This window comes from Cottoperca gobio, chromosome 24 (assembly GCF_900634415.1).
Source record: "Cottoperca gobio chromosome 24, fCotGob3.1, whole genome shotgun sequence".
Taxonomy (NCBI): domain Eukaryota; kingdom Metazoa; phylum Chordata; class Actinopteri; order Perciformes; family Bovichtidae; genus Cottoperca; species Cottoperca gobio.
The window spans coordinates 7,081,087-7,098,435 of NC_041378.1; the positions used below are offsets into that span (position 1 = coordinate 7,081,087).

Below are 17,349 nucleotides of genomic sequence, written 5' to 3' on the forward strand. Positions count from 1 at the left end.
ATGAGTTTCAAAAAAGTTTTGACTATGGCTTATAATTCTTTATTGATATGTAGAACGGCTACATTACAGGACACATTTTCACAAACATCACGTTATGTGCTGGAAGCACAAGGTAAAGAGAAGGCTAGCGTACTTAACCTTATGGCACTTAGCTGCATTTCAAGGCTGCTGTTTGCTTCGTTTATTAGAGAAAGTGGAATGTTGATCAGAATCTGATTTTAGCTAAACATGGAATATACATAAGATAGCGTGTCTTCCAAGCCTGTCCATACTGGGCACTAATGAGGCCTTGCATTTCAAGTTTGCTTACTTTAGTCAGTTGTACAGGTAACTGAAAGCAGGTCATCTCAAGGGAAAAACATGCAATACTTTGATTTATTGCTAACTACAGTAAGGTGCTTACTTAGAACATCTAATACCAGCATGGTTAAGCTGTCGGCATACACTAGATTTACACTATAGACCTCTTAAACATTAAGTCGCATGCTACACAGCTGTAACCTGAGGAAGGATTTAAATTTCACAGTGAGAAAGGCAGGCTACTGTTAAGTTCCAACAATCACAACTCTTATCAAGAACCCAGGTAAACAAATGTACATCACCCCCACCCCGCAGTGTAAACGAGTCCATTTATACTTTAAACTGAGATGGAGTGCAAGCTGTGAAGCAGCATTTAGTATTCATCTCAGACCTTCTCCACGCACATGGCGATGCCCATCCCTCCTCCAATGCAGAGAGATGCCACACCCTTATGGCCTCCAGTCCTCTGAAGCGCATGCAACAAGGTCACCAGCACTCTGCAGCCAGACATACCTAAGGGATGGCCCAGAGAGATGGCACCACCACTCGCATTCACCTGAGGAGAGAAGGACAAGTGTTACCATGCCGTTTGATTCTGGAGTGAGATTTACACCCATATCAGGCTGTTGGATAGAATCCTTTATTGCCATTGTACAAAATATAACTGAATTAGGAACGATCTGCAGCCGATAAACACGGGTTCTAAAATAAATAAAATGTCATCATTGCACAAGATTGGAGGTTTGCCCTTCGAAAAGACTTCATATTGCATGCGAGTTAATGGACACTGTATGACTTCAAGTTTAACATTTTGAAGTGATGCCGGGACGCGAGTGTTACCTTGTCTATATTCAGGCCAAGCTCTTTAACCACCACAATAGACTGGGCAGAAAAGGCTTCATTGATCTCAAATAAGTCGACTTGGTCCAGCTGCCAGCCTGCTTTCTCAACCTATCAGGACAAGAATGACAGAACTATAAAGACAGAGAAGCTCTTTCTCTACGGTTGTTACATTTTGGTGCTTCTGATTTCTTACCGCTTTCCTGATGGCTGGAATTGGTCCAGTTCCCATGATGGACGGGTCAAGGCCAGCTTGAGCCCACGATACAATTCTGGCCATGGGTTTTAGGCCACGTTTCACAGCCTCTGATTGGCTCATTAGGACAGTTGCCGCGGCTCCATCATTAATACCTACAGTAAAAACAAAGATCAACATGCATTCCGACACTAAAGCTGGTACTAATAGTTACAGCAGGAGCAGACATCTGTTTGGTTAGTGAGATAAACCTCAGTGACATCGTCTCAAAAATAATGGAACAGCAACCTGAGGAGTTCCCAGAGGTGACGGTGCCGCTGTTCTTAATGAAGTAGGGTCTGAGTTTGGACATGCCCTCCATGTTGCTGCCGTGGCGAGGAAACTCATCCGTCTTCACCTCCACTGGGCCTGAAGAGGACAGACAAACGTTAGAGTGCATCTGCACACAAAGACGATTTCTCGATAATAAAAACCACTGAGAAACTCCTCGCCTTTTCTGGATGACGTCATGACTGGGACAATCTCTTGATCGAAATGTCCCGCTTTCTGTGCGGCCTCCGCTTTGTTCTGGGACTGGACAGCAAACAGGTCCTGCTCCTCTCGACTGACTTCCCACTGATTCGCCACATTCTCCGCTGATAAAGAATATAATCACGAGATTCAGCAGAACAATAAATACTCATCAAGATGTGTGACAATCGGGCGTTTGCCCATGTACATCCTCGGCCATGCACACCTGTGATGCCCATGTGGTAGCCATGGAAGGCGTCTGTCAGGCCGTCAGCCACGATGGAGTCCTGCAGGGAGGCATCGCCCATCCTCACACCTGCTCTCATGTGCAGCGTGTGAGGAGCCTTTGGTGGAACCAGGAAAACAGTTAAGACATCTCATCATCAAGGAAATATCGCTGTTTTCAGATGCCACATCTTTATGGTGTAAGTGGTTCCTGCACGGGTTCATATGTTCTCACATTAGAACTACAGCATTTACATCTAGGGTTGGGTGTCCGTCCAATATTTATCCATACTATCAATAATAATCACATACTATCTGATAAATTGATAGGTATATTTATAGTAACCTTTAAAATAAGATACCCACACACACACTCTTATAATTATTATCGGATCTAATTGAAATATGTCATAACCCACCCTGCTCATACTCTCCATGCCTCCTGCCACCACCACAGTGGACTCTCCAGTCTGGATGGACTGAGCTCCCAGACACACAGCCTTCAGCCCAGAGCCACACACCATCTGGCAGCTCCAGGCCGGGACAGGGTAGGGGATACCTGCCCCGACACTGGCCTGACGTGTCGGGTTCTGCCCATGACCTTAAGGACAGAAAGGGAAAATACACTTGGAACACCTCTTCTGCTGCTCAAAAGACCGTTGTACAAATGATCTATGATTCTATATATATGCTCGATTATGGTTGTATTGTATGATGAATTATGTGTCAATGCTTAAACGGTTGGTCTCTTTGTACACAGGTACCTCTTGGAAAATAGATAATATATCTGATTAAATAAAGGATTTTTAAGAATGAAAGGGAGAAATACAATAGAGGTGATACATTATGGGATATACTGTAGAGTATGGGACCTCTGCCACACTCTTTTCTCAGTGATTGAGCTTTCACCTGCTGTTAGTACGTGTCCCATGATAACCTCAGAGACCTCCTCTGGCTTCACCCCAGCCCGCTTCAGAACGTCCTTGATCACTACTGAACACAGGTCCGGCAGAGGCACCGCGGACAGAGCACCATTGAAGGACCCTATGTAAAAATGTAGTGAAAGAAATAGAAAATATAATTGCCAACAGTATTGCCAGTGTGATCTACATATGTTGTTCTTTTAGATTAGATGTACGTTACACCATGGTGCATATTCATCTTTCCCTACATAAGGGAGAGTAGATAATCAGATGTTGCCACGCTACCATCTTTCCTCTTTTATATCATTGTACCTCAGACACTTCATTTAACATAATTTGAAGATGTAATCTGAGGTTTCTTCTTCACATTTTACACATTCAAGATCTACTGCTGCTTTATATGCCTAGTAGATTCCTATGGTCATCAGACAAGAACTTATTGGTTGGGCTCAAAAATAAAAGAGACTTTAAGGCTTTAACTTTGAAACTGTCTCCCATTTAGACTGATCAGTGAACACTCTGGACACCATTAAAGAGCAGCTCAACCCCCACCAGTTTAGACTTGCCTTTGCTTAGTTTAATTTAGCTTTTAGTCTATTTTATTCATTACTTTTAAATTGTGTCTCTATTGTATGTCTTGCTTTTAGCTTTAGTTGTGAAGCAGCTTTGGACCTATGATCTAGAAATGTGGTGTGTATGCTATAGAGTGCAATAAATAATAATATAATCAATAAACTTCACTAACTACTTGTTACTTATTATTTATTAGTGTCATTTAGGGGTATCGTTCTATTAAATTGTTGACTTTACTGGATACACAGTGGTCTTTCTGGATTCACAACTTGGCGAGGTAAACACGCCCAACTTGCTCTGACACGTTGGACATGTTGTAGAGACAACCAATGGTGGTGCGCTCGTGCTCCGTGGCACTATGACCAGCCACCAATCAGTGACCACAGAACAATCCGGACACATGAGCGAACCAATCAGAGCTCTGCAACACTTTGCGTATTTTATTGAATGACAGCAACCACTTTGTCAAATTAAACAAGACAATTGATATACGACTTTAAAAGCCGCCATGATTTAAACTATACGTATATGTAAAGAAACCTCATAACTACATTCATAATTACACAACAATTAATTTGACCGCGACACCGAGCAGAAACGTAGCAACAGCAAAGTAGCAAGCAAAATGTTTTTAATTAATGTGTATGGCACTACGGGAATATTAAACCTTACCAATTGGTGTCCGTGCAGCAGAGACGATGACAACAGGTTCGGTGTTCATTTTGATAGACGGCTGATTTGTTGGAGTTGTAATTCCTGTATGTACACTCTGCACCGTGCTGTTGACACTGCCTGCCTGACAGAGCTGCACTGAGAGGGATATGTACAAGTGTAACTGCTGGGGAAATGCACCACAGCGCCCCCGTGTGTCTGGGAGGAGTGTTCCTTCATTATGTCACCTAATGTTCACTTGTCCCCTTTACATTTAACTTATACTTTAATTTAAAGGTTCACCAACACTCCTATGTATTGCATGTTCTACTATCTGTATCAAGCTCTTGTGCTACTGTAATGATGGGAATGATAAAGTTTGATTTTATTACACATAAGATTAAATCTCAACACAAGAAAAAAAATGTTTTTCATCATAGTAAGTTGAAAAAATGCAAAACATTTAATACTTTTATTTTATATATAAAAAAAAAAAAAACTTTTGACAGTGGGGTAATTATATGCGGAGGACTTTTAAATGAGTATGCTTCTGCTGAACCAAAGGGTTATACAAGTAATGAGTTTCCATATTAATGCATTGATGGGTAGTAATAATGTTTCACTCTGTTGTATTAAAAATCTTTATTGGTATTTGGTCAGTACATGAAAAGGACTGAAGTTAGAATAATATGAACATCGCATATAAACTACTCACAATTCAACATAGTCTTTTGAACAGAAATTTGTCAATGAAAAATTGAAATTGCATTAAAAAAAAAAAAAGAAAGAAAAAAAACACAGGCCAACATCTAAAAATGACCTTGAATATTGCGAAGCTACTGTAATTCAGTGATTTTACTGACTTTTGACGATGAGTTACAACACCAGATGCCTGATTTCAGTGTCAAGAGCTCAAACAAGAACAGCATAGACATGCTCAAAGAAAACAGCAGAATGAAACGTACTAGTTTTAAATCATACATCCACTCAATTCAAATCTAACATTAACCCATACCTGTTATATCCCTGTTTAGCAACACAAGTGTGACAGAGGCATCACGATAGGCAAGGGGAGGAGGGTGAAAACAAAATGTTGTGGACAGCAGCGCTGTGTTACAGACTATGCATTTGTTGCCTTGTTTGTATATTGTATAAAATAAGAAAAAAAGACAGTACATGTTAAAGTACATTACAAAACCGCACTGTCGCCCGTGCTGGAGTCCAGGCCGTTCTGAGTGTGCCGTGACCCTGCAGTCCTGGTGCCCTTGGTCACCACGGCAGCCTTGTCCTCGTGGGGGTCGGTGGTGGAGTCTGTGTCATTCGAGTGCTGAGTCAATGATGTCTCGCTGCCTGTCGGAGAGTCCACGCTCTCGTACCCTGCACTCAGCTGGCTCCCGAAACCCACAGGTCCTCCAACTCTCCCAGCAGCAGTCTGACTCCCTGACGCCTCCTCCGAGTGGTTGGACAGTTTGGTCTCCGTCTCGCCGGGGCTGGAAACCACGGGGGACATGGGAAAGTCTTCCTCGGTGCTGCTGACCTCTCGGTACAGGCTGGGCGTGGCTGTCTCGCTCCTTTGGGATGAGTTGCCATTGCTTGGTCCGTTGGAGACCCTCCCGTAGTCTTTTCCCATTGGTTCAGAGGTTGCGCTGGCCTGCTCAGGCTGGGTGGACGGTTCAACGGACGAGCAGGAAGCAGTGGGTGAAGTCCTGCTGGGTCCTGCTCCGGCCAATGCCCCCTGAGTTTGAGTCAGTTGCTGTCTCGAGTCCTTCAACTGCTGCTGCAGCACCAGGATGGTGCTCTGCATCCCCTCTACCTCCTCGTCGAGCTGGATGATAAAGTCATTCAACTCTGGGAGACAGATCACGGACCGTAAAAGAACCAAGTCAAAAATCGACAGTAGCAAATCCAAAGATGTACATATGATAAAAGGTAAAAATGGTCAGGCTGTGAAATGTGGATGCTACTCAAGTTCTCACCGTCTTGGCTGCTCTTGAGCTCCTCGCTGTACTTCTTCTGCAGGGCCAACTCAGCCTCCAGCTGGGCGATGCGTCCCTGGGACATCTGCCTACCCAACTCCTGGTTTTCCTGAATCAGCATTCGACACTTGGCCATCAGTTTCTTCCCCGTTTGGCTGTAAGGGAAACAAGTCTCACATCACGCAGTGAACCAGGAGACGAACACAACAAGCAAAGAGGTGCCATTGATCGGTTCCAACAAGCTACGGGTCAACACAAACTCTGCAACCTGGCCATCCCTAAATTACTTGTCACAACAGGATGTTCATTTTATTCCAATGCAATATAAAATTACTCATAAAAATCTGTTCTGAACAAAAAAAAGTTACTTATTTTCTTGTAAATGACCCAAAGTACAAACTCAAAAATCTAAATTATATGTAGTAAAAATATAAGTTCCTCCTTACTGTGGCTGAAACCCAAAACTTAGACCCACATTGCTATAGAACTAATGCATCCATTCTTACACGGCATCTTAATTCACCATGTTGCATATTGAAGAAAAGTGACCACTTTAAAAACAACAGTAGCAATTCTGTCGCCACCAAATTCTCACACACACTCGCTACATCCGAGTGTGAGGAAAAAGCAGAATGAAAAAAATGCAACAGAGTAACATTAGAATGACACGCTACAAGAAACCCTGCAATTTAAATATCAACCCTTAATGATGAGTAGCAAAAAAATAAAATAAAAAAAGGAAATATGCACGGCAGAACCAGGCACTTTGTGTAGTCATCACTTTAAACACACAGTGTTTTAACAGTAAAATCAAATAAGCTCAAGGCGCCGCTTTTTGAATCTAATCCAGAAGCCAAATTTGCAACAAATGACAGGTTAACATGTTATTTAAAACCATAACTTATCCATCATCTATACAGTCTATAAATAACTATGGAAGTCCTCTGGCCAGAGGAAGAAGAAATATTAACTGTAGTGGCATCTGTAGCCTATAGAAGTCATTAAAGTGGTAACAGCTCTGAGACTTGTATAAAACCATGCATGTTTTTCTTACTCGTCTTAAAAAAGCAATTATCCACGGAACATTATTTAGTTAGTTGCATTTTTTTTCTAAATGCATAGTTATCATAACCATTAATTTCTCTAGAGAACTACTAAGACATGTGCTTTTAGCTTTTAAAAGGCCGTGTGTACACTGCCAGCTCAAATCTCACAGAAGTGTAAGAGACCAGAATATAAATGAGTTTTTAAAAAGACAGGAAAACACAAAAGATTCCACGTGCGTTTCATTCTGAAAACAGTGGCTCTGTGCCAGAGATGTGACACAAGAATGGTCTAATGAGCTACTTGGTGTAAATGGCTGAGGGAGAGATTGTGAGGTCAATCACAAAAATACACAGAAATACAATAAATACATTCTCATCAACTCATAACATGAATCGTTAAAGACATTTGCATTCACAACTTGAAAACAGGACTCATTGCACCTACAGCAGTGTGTTTCAGTATGCATCGGAAGAATTAAGAAAAGCTTAATTCACCATAAAAGTGCAAATATTAATATACAAGTGTAAACAATGGAAAAAAAGCCAATCATGCATCTCGGTTTCAAACACACACACACACTGCAGTAAGTGTTTGTTTCAGAGAAACAAGAGAAAGATCAAATGAAATGGCAATATATAAAGAAACAAGTCACAAAATAAAACATGTAAATACACTCTACCGTGGGTGGGCCCATGTTCAAAGACACAGGCGACTGGCCCCTCATCCCTGAACCACAGCCCTCTGTGGACCGAGGATCTGGCTCCGCTCACAGTCTTAACATCGTTTCTAGTGGCTCTTCCCCCCCACAGTCTTAACTTTTAATCCTAGATACTTTCCTCATGTTACTGCAATGTATCTAGACTGTCCAAAAAGTCTTTACGTTTCTCAGGCAGACTAGAGGGTATGCGTGTGGTGTAATCCACAGTTTAAATGTCTTTATAAACCAAGTATGGGAATAGTCTGTAAAATGTTCTGTTTTAGGCTAGGGATTCTCCCTGCCTGACTCAACCTCCACCGTAACCCCCCTATTTAATATTTCAACTGTCTGCTTTGAGCTGAGGGGGCGGGGAGGGCATATCCGTGTCGGGAAGTGAGTGACCACCTCCTCGGGAACAGTCCGGACTCCTTCAGGCCCTTGGACGGTGAGGGGATACGAGGGGAGAGAGCTGAAACACAAGTGTCACCTGACCATACGGTCTTTTCACTTTAGGTTATGGGATATGTAGCGGGCACAGTGCAAGAGTACAAAAACAGTTTTGTTTTGCAGTGACTGGCTTTCTTTAAAGTCTGAGTCTCGTGGTGAGTACAGCATTTGTCAGCCTTCCCCCCCACCATTGTTCCTGCATGCCTGCAGTGAGAGTGAGGGTGGGGGGCATGAGGAAGTCTTGACTTTTTTTTGGGAGGGGGGGTTATTTTGATTGTCTTTACCTATCAGGTGTAAATTTCCAGGCACTCAGTTCATTTTGGGCCTGCTCCAGTTTGTCTTTAGTCTGTTCTAGTTCAGCCTTCATTTTGAGGAAAAACAAGTTGATGGCCGGGTCCACCATGGACGACCGCAGTTGGGCCGCACTCGGCTGCTGGACTTGCTTGAGGTACTGGATCTGGGTCTGCAGGATAAAACAAACGGGTGTTACTGACCAGTAGAGTCCAGTATATCACGAATAAAAACCTTATGATTGTTATCATTAGACACATTAGCAATTTCCCAATTCAAATATCGTGGCTTTAAAATCCAGCTACATCATTAAGGTCATAAAGTTACTTTTCAATCCTGAGCCCCAGGAGCATAAATTGGGCAACTCAAGCAATTCCTGCATGTTGTTTTTCAAATAGCATCAAATGAGTTCTGAACATCATCTAAATGTAGATTCAGATAATCAATATTACATTACATCAAAGACACTCTATAGTATATAGAGTTGCTTTCCTGGTCACACCCAGCCCTAATCCTTCCATTCAAGGAAGAGCAGACAAGTTCAAAACACAAAAACTCACCTGCTAAAGTCGCCGCTATGACGACATCAACTTTCCACATAACTTATTTGAATATATTTACATAAGAGGCAAATGGTGTAACTGATATTTCCCCAAAGATAGGATGTTAGCCATTTCAGCTCAACAGTTAAAAAAGGAAGGTGACAACAGGGTTCAAAGTTTAAAACCTTTCTAACCTCTGCAGTGTGCGTGTTGTGTTCACCTCTGCAATGTGTGTGTTGTGTTCACCTCTGCAATGTGTGTGTTGTGTTCACCTCTGCAGTGCGCGTGTTGTGTTCAAACCTCTGCAGTGTGTGTGTTGTGTTCACCTCTGCAGTGTGTGTGTTGTGTTCAAACCTCTGCAGTGTGTGTGTTGTGTTCACCTCGCTGCACTGGAAGACCGGCATGTGCTGCCATAAAGCCACCTAGTGATCCACTGAGCTGTCAGTCTGATAAGCTAAGGAAGCTCTCCTTGACACAATTTACATTTAACCTACATACCACGATAATGAATGAATACACGGTGCAGTGGAGCGCTGAAATGATGTCAATTAATAGATCAAGTCCATTAATTAATCAATAATAGTCAGCTTTATTATTAGAAGTATAGGATAATAGTTACCCCCACAGGGTAGATACTTTTGTTTGAGTTAAGCACTTATGGCACAGCGTAATACTTTATTACTCACAGGGCACTACAGATAACAGAATCAGTATGCAGAGAGAACATGAGGTATTTACCAAATGCCCTACCAAAAAAACAAACACGCTTCCCCACAGTCATATCAAAAGCCTTAGGAAAGTGTAGTAAAAGATACATACTGTGCACTCTTGCATTTCCTGCTCCTTTGTAGCAAGTCGCATGACCAAGATGTTCTCCCTGCGCGCAGACTCCTGCTGCTGCTGCTTGAGCTTTTCCTCCGACTCCTTCAGCCCGGTCACATCATTGGCTAAGACAGTGAAGAGAGGAGGAAAGACAAAGCATCAGGAGAAACATCCCTTTCACCAGCAGCCGAACAATAGTGTGCACAATGTGTCTATTGCTGTCAAGAGAACACGTGTTGTACATGTAAATAACAGATGTACTTACAACATAGCTCTGTATATTTTGCCTCCAGGACCTGGACATACGCTTCATGCTGTTTCCACCTGAGAGGAGCAGAACATGTGTAAACATAAACAGCTCAACGTAAATAGATCAAGTTTCCCCAATTAATCTCCAGTTGTAGAGCTTGTAATCTACCTTGCACACAACTCCTCTCTGGTCAGGGTCTTCATGTCAGATTCACTGAGGCGAACCTGTAGAGAAGAAAAACACAAGGACTGGTTAGATAAAGAAACTCATCAATTATTAAAAGATATTGAGACATGAAGGGGCTCGTGACACATGATGAATATACTGGGAAAAAGGTACCCACCTTCTTGGGTAGAGGCTCCTCGTTGGTCATTGTGAACTCTAGAAGTAAATATGAAAGAAACATCACCATTAATCACAGCTTGGTGTCGTGTGTTGAAGCGGCTGCATCTTTAGCGGTAACGCGTCGCCTGTGCACACGCAGTAAAATATGACATGTATGACAAGTTTGCTAATTTGCTACAAATGTTATGGTTTCTGACTACTAAGTGAAGCTTTAAGTGTTCGTCGGCGAAGCTAACCACATGGTCGACCAAATAAAAGTTAACATTACCAGTTAATAAGAGCTGTCGAGCCTAATGTTAGCTGGTGTGGCAGGGCAGCAACGATGGTACGGAATAGAAATAAGCTAACAAGGTTAACTCTCGGATGCTAATAACATTTAGCATCCGCTAACTAAATAAATATAGGCTATGAAACTACAGCGTGAAGCTAAAATATTTGCTTTATGTTCAGCCTGGCAGCATGCAATTCTTGGCTGTGTTTTTCGGCTCCTTGTTATCACAAAATGGCGGTGAAGGAAATGACTCCCTCCCTTGCGCTCCTTTTCCTGAAACTAGCGGGCTCTTGGCTGCAGATTTCGGGCCTTCAGCCATCAAAACACTTACCGGACCAGTTTCTTTCGATGTTTAAGGAACCTCTCGGCTTCACGGATTCTTAACAAGACGCAAAATTGCAACTAGGGTAAAATTAGCTGTGAATTTAAGTGTAGTTGACTCGCTTCGGCGTAATCACCATCATCTTCGTCACTGACGGCAGAACAGAATGGCTCTGGCCGAGCTGCTGCTGCAGAGTGCGACCAGAGATGGAGAACAGACAACAGACCTCTCACTCCGCAGCAACTTCCGGAATCTAAAACGTGGCTGCGCCGCATCGATACTGGGGGGGGAAATGCTTCTCGTTCATTACTATTGCAGCTCAACCTTAAGTTAACCATACATAGTTAATAGTTGTTTGTTTTGAAGAAAGATATGGGACATGATATTTTCTGGTGATTTTATTATTTTACTTCAAGTATTAAAGTCGGTGGTGGAAAGTAAACACATTACATTACAGTTCATTTAGCTGACGCTTTTGTCCAAAGCGACGTACAAAAAGTGCAAACAATCATAGAGATACAACTCCAAACAGCAAGAATCTTGTAAGTGCAATAGCTTGAAATAGGTACAATCGTAGAAGTGAACACTGTCTTCAAATAAGCCAGTTTGCAGTGCAACATAAGTGCAACATACAGACACTATTACTATTAGCTATAAATAAGCCAAACCAATGTAAGTGCAACATACAAAGAACAGTTATTTTGTTTTCTTCATTCGCATAAATAAGTACATTTACTACTCCACTAGATCTTAGAGGAAAATATTGTACCTTTTACTGAACTATATGTATCGGACATCTTTAATTGGTTGTTACGTTTCAGATTCTGTTTAATTAAAATATAAAATATAATTATGATGTATTATTATCACCATTGATTAATTTCTGGGGAGAGATTCACAAGCTACCCAGCAGTAGCCTGTGTAAAAATAGTTCAAATGAACTCCTCCTTCACCACCTGCAACATTAAAGTGATGAACACATGAATGCATCAACAATTATAACAGAATTACAGAATTATAATAGAATCCCTACATCTCATTCAAGAAAGTTCTTAAATGAGATGTGGGGAGGTCTGGGCATCCTGAATTATTTTTAGTTTTTTGGCTTTCAAACAGGCCCGCATAAAATGAGTAACAATATTCACTCATGTGTTCACAATATTAAAGTTTGTAGTCCGGATTGATTGATAGATCAGTTATTCAGTCTTTATGGGTGGGAGAAATGTGAACCAACACCAATCACAAATACTGAGGTATTGTTGGTGATTCCTTCCTTCCTCAGCATAGACGATCTCTGGTGTTGCTCCGATGTGGTAGAAGAGGCGTTCACGTGACCCTTTACTTTGCTGGTAGATTTGAAAATTATGCAAAATTGTGCAGCCTACCGGTACAAATGATTTACAATTACAATGGCTATATTTAAATGTATGTATAATTTAATTTCCACAACATTGTATGTTTCTAAATGGAAATTAAATACAAATATTTCTATAACAAAATGTGCACTGTTGAATGGAACAAATATATACAAAAGGGAGGGATGAAATACATAATCTAATAGGTAAAAACAAATATTTCAATGTATCACGTTTTCATCACAAATATCATTATATAGTGCATACCGTATCAATATTTATGAAAGTGGCTTCAAAAGATTGCAGTTGAAGTTTAGCTCATTCCGAAACACTCTCGGTAACACCCCTACAGGACGATAATGGTACGGTCGGCTACGCCTGTCAAGTTGAAATTGCACATTTCAAGGGCAGTTATACCAGTCTGTCTACTCAGTCCTGTCTACTCCTGAGAGCACTATTATGAACATGCTGTGCAGAGTTGGCCAGATACGCAGGTAAAGCTTATATCAACCTACCATTTAGTGCCATTATTACCCTGTTCAACGAGCACAAGGTGTCAGGACCGCTGACTCCTGCTAGCAGCGATTGCTAATGCACTTGGGACAGTTGTTTATTCAGAGCTAACAGTTAGCTAGCCAGAGTGCTAATTTAGTTTAGCACCACGGCAAGGTTAGCTTGTGGCGCATCAAATTAAGGGTTAAGTGCTAGTCCTGCACTCATTGCCTTCCTAATGAATTGTTAATTTAATGTTTGTTTGTTTTCGGACACATGTTTATACCTAACGTCAGGTTACTCTGTGCCAACAGCTCATTCAGCTAATATCTAAACACCTCAATTGACTGTAACGTAAATCCACAATCAACACCAGACATTTAGGTCACTTGAAGCCAGTTGCTCCAGGTTTAACCTACTTTTGTCAGGCTATCTTTGGCCTATAAAATCCAATGTAATCACTGTTAACCAAGTTATTTTTGTCTCTCCATATATGTATTGCATGTTGGGTTACTTTAGACCAAAAGCTATATTATTTCCAAAGGTAATTGTTGGTAGGTTTTTCCTCTGCTTTGTTCCAGGTGTGCAGCCAGCCTCAGCCTCAGCCAAACTGTAAACCAGGTAGCTGCATCAAGGCAGAAGCACACGCTCCCTGACTTGACCTATGACTATGGATCCCTGGAGCCCCACATCAATGCAGAGATAATGCAGCTGCACCACAGCAAGCACCATGCCACATACGTCAACAACCTTAATGTCACAGAGGAGAAATATCAGGAAGCACTTGCAAAGGGTACACACTTGCATAAACTAATTGATCCTGTATATTAAATAATGAACTACATCAAGTTGTAATCTAAATGTTACAAGTTTAAACATGTCATGACCGAACATCAATCAGTGTTTCTTCATATTAACCTGCTGTATGTATTTGTCTTGTGTTTTAGGAGATGTGACGGCACAGATCGCTCTCCAGCCTGCTCTGAGGTTTAATGGAGGAGGCCACATTAACCACTCTATCTTCTGGACAAACCTCTCTCCAAATGGGGGCTGCGAGCCACAGGGTGAAGCAGAAACTCTTCCAATTCTTTGAACTTCTCCTCTCATTTCCCCTACACTGCTTTGTTTTGTTGTTAACTTAAACCTGCATTAGGCAACACATGAGTCTGTAATGTGAAAGGGTTGCTGGTAGTGCTTGGACCTACTGTGAGTGAACAGCCAACTCTGCAGCTTTAAGCTCATTGTCTTTGGTTAATCCCTTACAAAGACTGTTACCACCCTCTCCAGCCATCAATATAAAACATAGCATGCCTCTTTCAGTGCACAAGCTCAGGCAAGTTAAAAATATACTACCATCCTAACTAAGATGTGTTTATGAGGATTTGGGCAGGAACAAGGCTCCACTGTGCCAAAGCAACCTGTGAAGCTGGGCTCAGCTTTGTGTTACACTAAGGCTGTTTTCTTTTGTCATTCTGCCCCCTAGTGGTCGAATATGCTACCTAGTCGGGTTATATGGGGACATCATTTAGCAGACAGTATTATGTGGCTTTCCTAAAAGTTTTATTTATTGCTAAAGATTTGACAGTATGAAGCTCACAGGGAAGATCTGTTCAGATAATAAAGAAAATCTAAACATATTTAGAATTAAGTTTACTGAAAATGATTCCTAATTCTTAGTTTTTTTGCTTTTATTGTCTAACATTGCCCTGGATTAACACCTGTCCGTGTCACTCGTTGTAGGGGAGCTGATGGAGGCCATTAAGCGGGACTTTGGCTCTTTCCAGAAGATGAAGGAGAGGATGTCTGCGGCTACAGTGGCAGTGCAGGGCTCGGGCTGGGGCTGGCTGGGTTTAGACAAGGAGAGTGGAAGACTTCGTATCGCTGCCTGTGCGAACCAGGATCCCCTGCACGGAACTACAGGTCAGTTGACAAATCTGCTCTTATCGGTACTAATACAATGTGGTAAAGTTCTGTTTTTAATGGCAGGGTATGGCGATTTCTAGTATCAGTGTAACGTGCAACACTAAAATCCCCGTATGAAAAGGAGCCACCTGAGTAATTGTTTCCTCTCTCTGACCCTCAGGTCTCATCCCCCTCCTTGGTATCGATGTATGGGAGCATGCCTACTACCTTCAGTACAAAAATGTGCGGCCGGACTATGTCAAGGCTATCTGGAATGTCATTAACTGGGAGAACGTGAGCGAGCGTCTCCAGACTGCCAAAAAGTAGAACCTAATCCTCAAAGATCCTCTAACTCATTTCACGCTCGCCTGGACCTGGGTCAAATGGTAGATGCGAATAATGTTCAGTTTTATGATGCACTGAGACTTTCAGATGATCAGTAACATCAAAGTTGATTAAATTAACTCTAAAATATTTCCTATGTTTGTGCAGACTACCACCCTGCATGAACACAGGTTGAAGCAAACGTAAAAAATTATTTGCAAGTGCTTTTTATCTCAGGTCTGTTCCCGATCTCTATACTCCTTTTCAAGCGCACAAACCTTTTCACATTGAAGCTGGCTATTGTTAATCCCACTGAAATATCGGCTGTCATACATGTAAACTCGGTGTCGGGCAACAAGAGTGCAACTGAGACGTTATTGCAGTCTATGTTTTTGATGTATTATAATAAAATTATATTTCAATTGTACAAGCTTGATGGTTGGTGCTTCATTCTTCTATTTGTATGTGTTGTGTTAGATGAGCCACTAAGATGCTTTTCAAAGAGTTCTTTGTCAGAGAAACATAAAAACAGTGATTGTGGTCACAGCGGAGACTTGTACAGAGGCTACAGTATAAAGATCGTTGTTAATGGGTGTTAAATACGGGTCATAGAATATCTCAAATGTAAATAAACAAGTCTTTGGAGGCAACTGTAAGTTCTTTTTCATTTGGTGAGTCGTATAAAAGTATTTAGAGACCGGTCCACTTCAAAGCTCTCCCCGGCTGTAATTCTCATCTTTCATCTTACATGGCGCTACGTGATGGCTATCGACATCTGTTTTCCAAGACTTTTATTTTAACTTTATTTACAGAATGGCCACTTTGGCTTCAGTCCAATCAAAAGATAAACATTTTAGTTGGGGAAAAACAGTGTTTGATGAGAAACCACAGCGCTGCTTATGAAGTCATCTATAGTTAACGAGGTTTGCAAACACTTGTGCACATTAAACACTATATTAGGCGTAAACTGTATGTGTAGTACTGTAAAACCTCATGAACCTGAAATATCAGACGATACTAAATGATTGCGCTGCTTCTTTACAGTGTTGCCCAAAGAGGGCAGTGTTTCCCAAGGTTTTCTGCTGCAGATGCTCAACAATTTGAGTTGAATTTTCATCTCAAAAACACTTATTATCAAGTGTATTTAAATGATGAATGTATGGGAGATGTATATATATTCATGGCATTGGTTCAGACACACTATCAAAAGATCATCACCTCTTCATCCATACAACCCAAAGTAGATTTCAAAGGGCTTGCGCAGTTCACTGTGTGTGACTTATGAGTTGTATGTAGAAAAAAAAAGTATGTTTCCTTCAAAATAATATCAAGAACTTTTGCTTTTAACTGCACAAATAGTTTCCAGCTGGTTCATCTCCCGACATCCAAGTGACTGCGGTCTTCCTGTCTGTGATTAGGAACTGACCAGTTTGCCAGCGGGACTTTCACATTCCAGAGATCACTCCCTTTTCCTGGAGATGGTGTGATGATGTAGAGGTGAACTGGTTTGTCACTGGACACTGAGTTCAAGCACATGGTGACCAGACTCCCATTGTGAGACTGGAATCAGCACTTTTTGTTGTAATGAGTTATGTACGAGTTTGGTCGGGAATTGTCTAACTGAATGAATCAATAAAAAGGAAAAACATGTCATTTAAACAGTTTTTTGATTCAATGCATCAGTGAACTATTACAAATTGGCCCAGTTCGACTCTATTTTCACATTGATCATGATTGTTAAAGCTGACCGACATGCCTTTTGGGACTTTCATATGAAAAATACTACTGATGTGGCAGAAATCAGCTGCAGCAGAAAGCCTTATGACTTCAGACTTATTTTTGGAAAGAACGACAAAGAAATGCTTAAAATTTATCAGAGCCATAAAGTCGAGCAGACAAACTTGAGCACTTTTTCAGTTGGGAGACGTTGCCAGCCTCTAAAAACAGAAGTCTCCCCATTTATAAGACGATGGTCTGTCTAAATGTGGCCTACTTTTGCTCTGTAAAGAAATTGGGTGTGCCAAAAAATGATTTCCCTCTTCCACAAC

General features: G+C 41.5%; 3 protein-coding genes across 4 annotated transcripts; 1 reads left to right on the forward strand and 2 right to left on the reverse strand.

The window, feature by feature from the left end:
• Nucleotides 1–23: 23 nt before the first annotated feature.
• acat2 (acetyl-CoA acetyltransferase 2) lies at nt 24–4,367 on the reverse strand. The gene is made up of 9 exons (XM_029425628.1): nt 4,240–4,367; nt 2,981–3,115; nt 2,491–2,672; nt 2,073–2,190; nt 1,828–1,971; nt 1,625–1,744; nt 1,337–1,491; nt 1,141–1,251; nt 24–856 (listed from the first exon to the last, which is right to left on the reverse strand). Exons 1-9 carry the CDS (start codon nt 4,286–4,288, stop codon nt 686–688), a joined length of 1,185 nt encoding a protein of 394 aa, XP_029281488.1. The 5' UTR covers nt 4,289–4,367; the 3' UTR covers nt 24–685.
• A 478-nt stretch (nt 4,368–4,845) lies between these two features.
• wtap (WT1 associated protein) lies at nt 4,846–11,443 on the reverse strand. Of its 2 annotated transcripts, none has more exons than XM_029425535.1 (8): nt 11,238–11,443; nt 10,634–10,671; nt 10,459–10,514; nt 10,306–10,364; nt 10,038–10,165; nt 8,670–8,848; nt 6,195–6,349; nt 4,846–6,066 (listed from the first exon to the last, which is right to left on the reverse strand). In XM_029425535.1, the coding sequence occupies exons 2-8, from the start codon at nt 10,661–10,663 to the stop codon at nt 5,408–5,410; spliced, it is 1,266 nt and encodes a 421-aa protein (XP_029281395.1). In that variant the 5' UTR covers nt 10,664–10,671; nt 11,238–11,443; the 3' UTR covers nt 4,846–5,407. The 2 variants fall into 2 exon arrangements, with proteins under 2 accessions (XP_029281395.1, XP_029281396.1); XM_029425536.1 differs by lacking the exon at nt 11,238–11,443 and adding an exon at nt 10,904–11,099.
• A 1,479-nt stretch (nt 11,444–12,922) lies between these two features.
• On the forward strand, nt 12,923–15,728 carry sod2 (superoxide dismutase 2, mitochondrial). The gene is made up of 5 exons (XM_029425785.1): nt 12,923–13,077; nt 13,657–13,868; nt 14,023–14,139; nt 14,816–14,995; nt 15,159–15,728. The coding sequence occupies exons 1-5, from the start codon at nt 13,043–13,045 to the stop codon at nt 15,302–15,304; spliced, it is 690 nt and encodes a 229-aa protein (XP_029281645.1). The 5' UTR covers nt 12,923–13,042; the 3' UTR covers nt 15,305–15,728.
• The last annotated feature ends 1,621 nt before the right edge of the window (nt 15,729–17,349 follow it).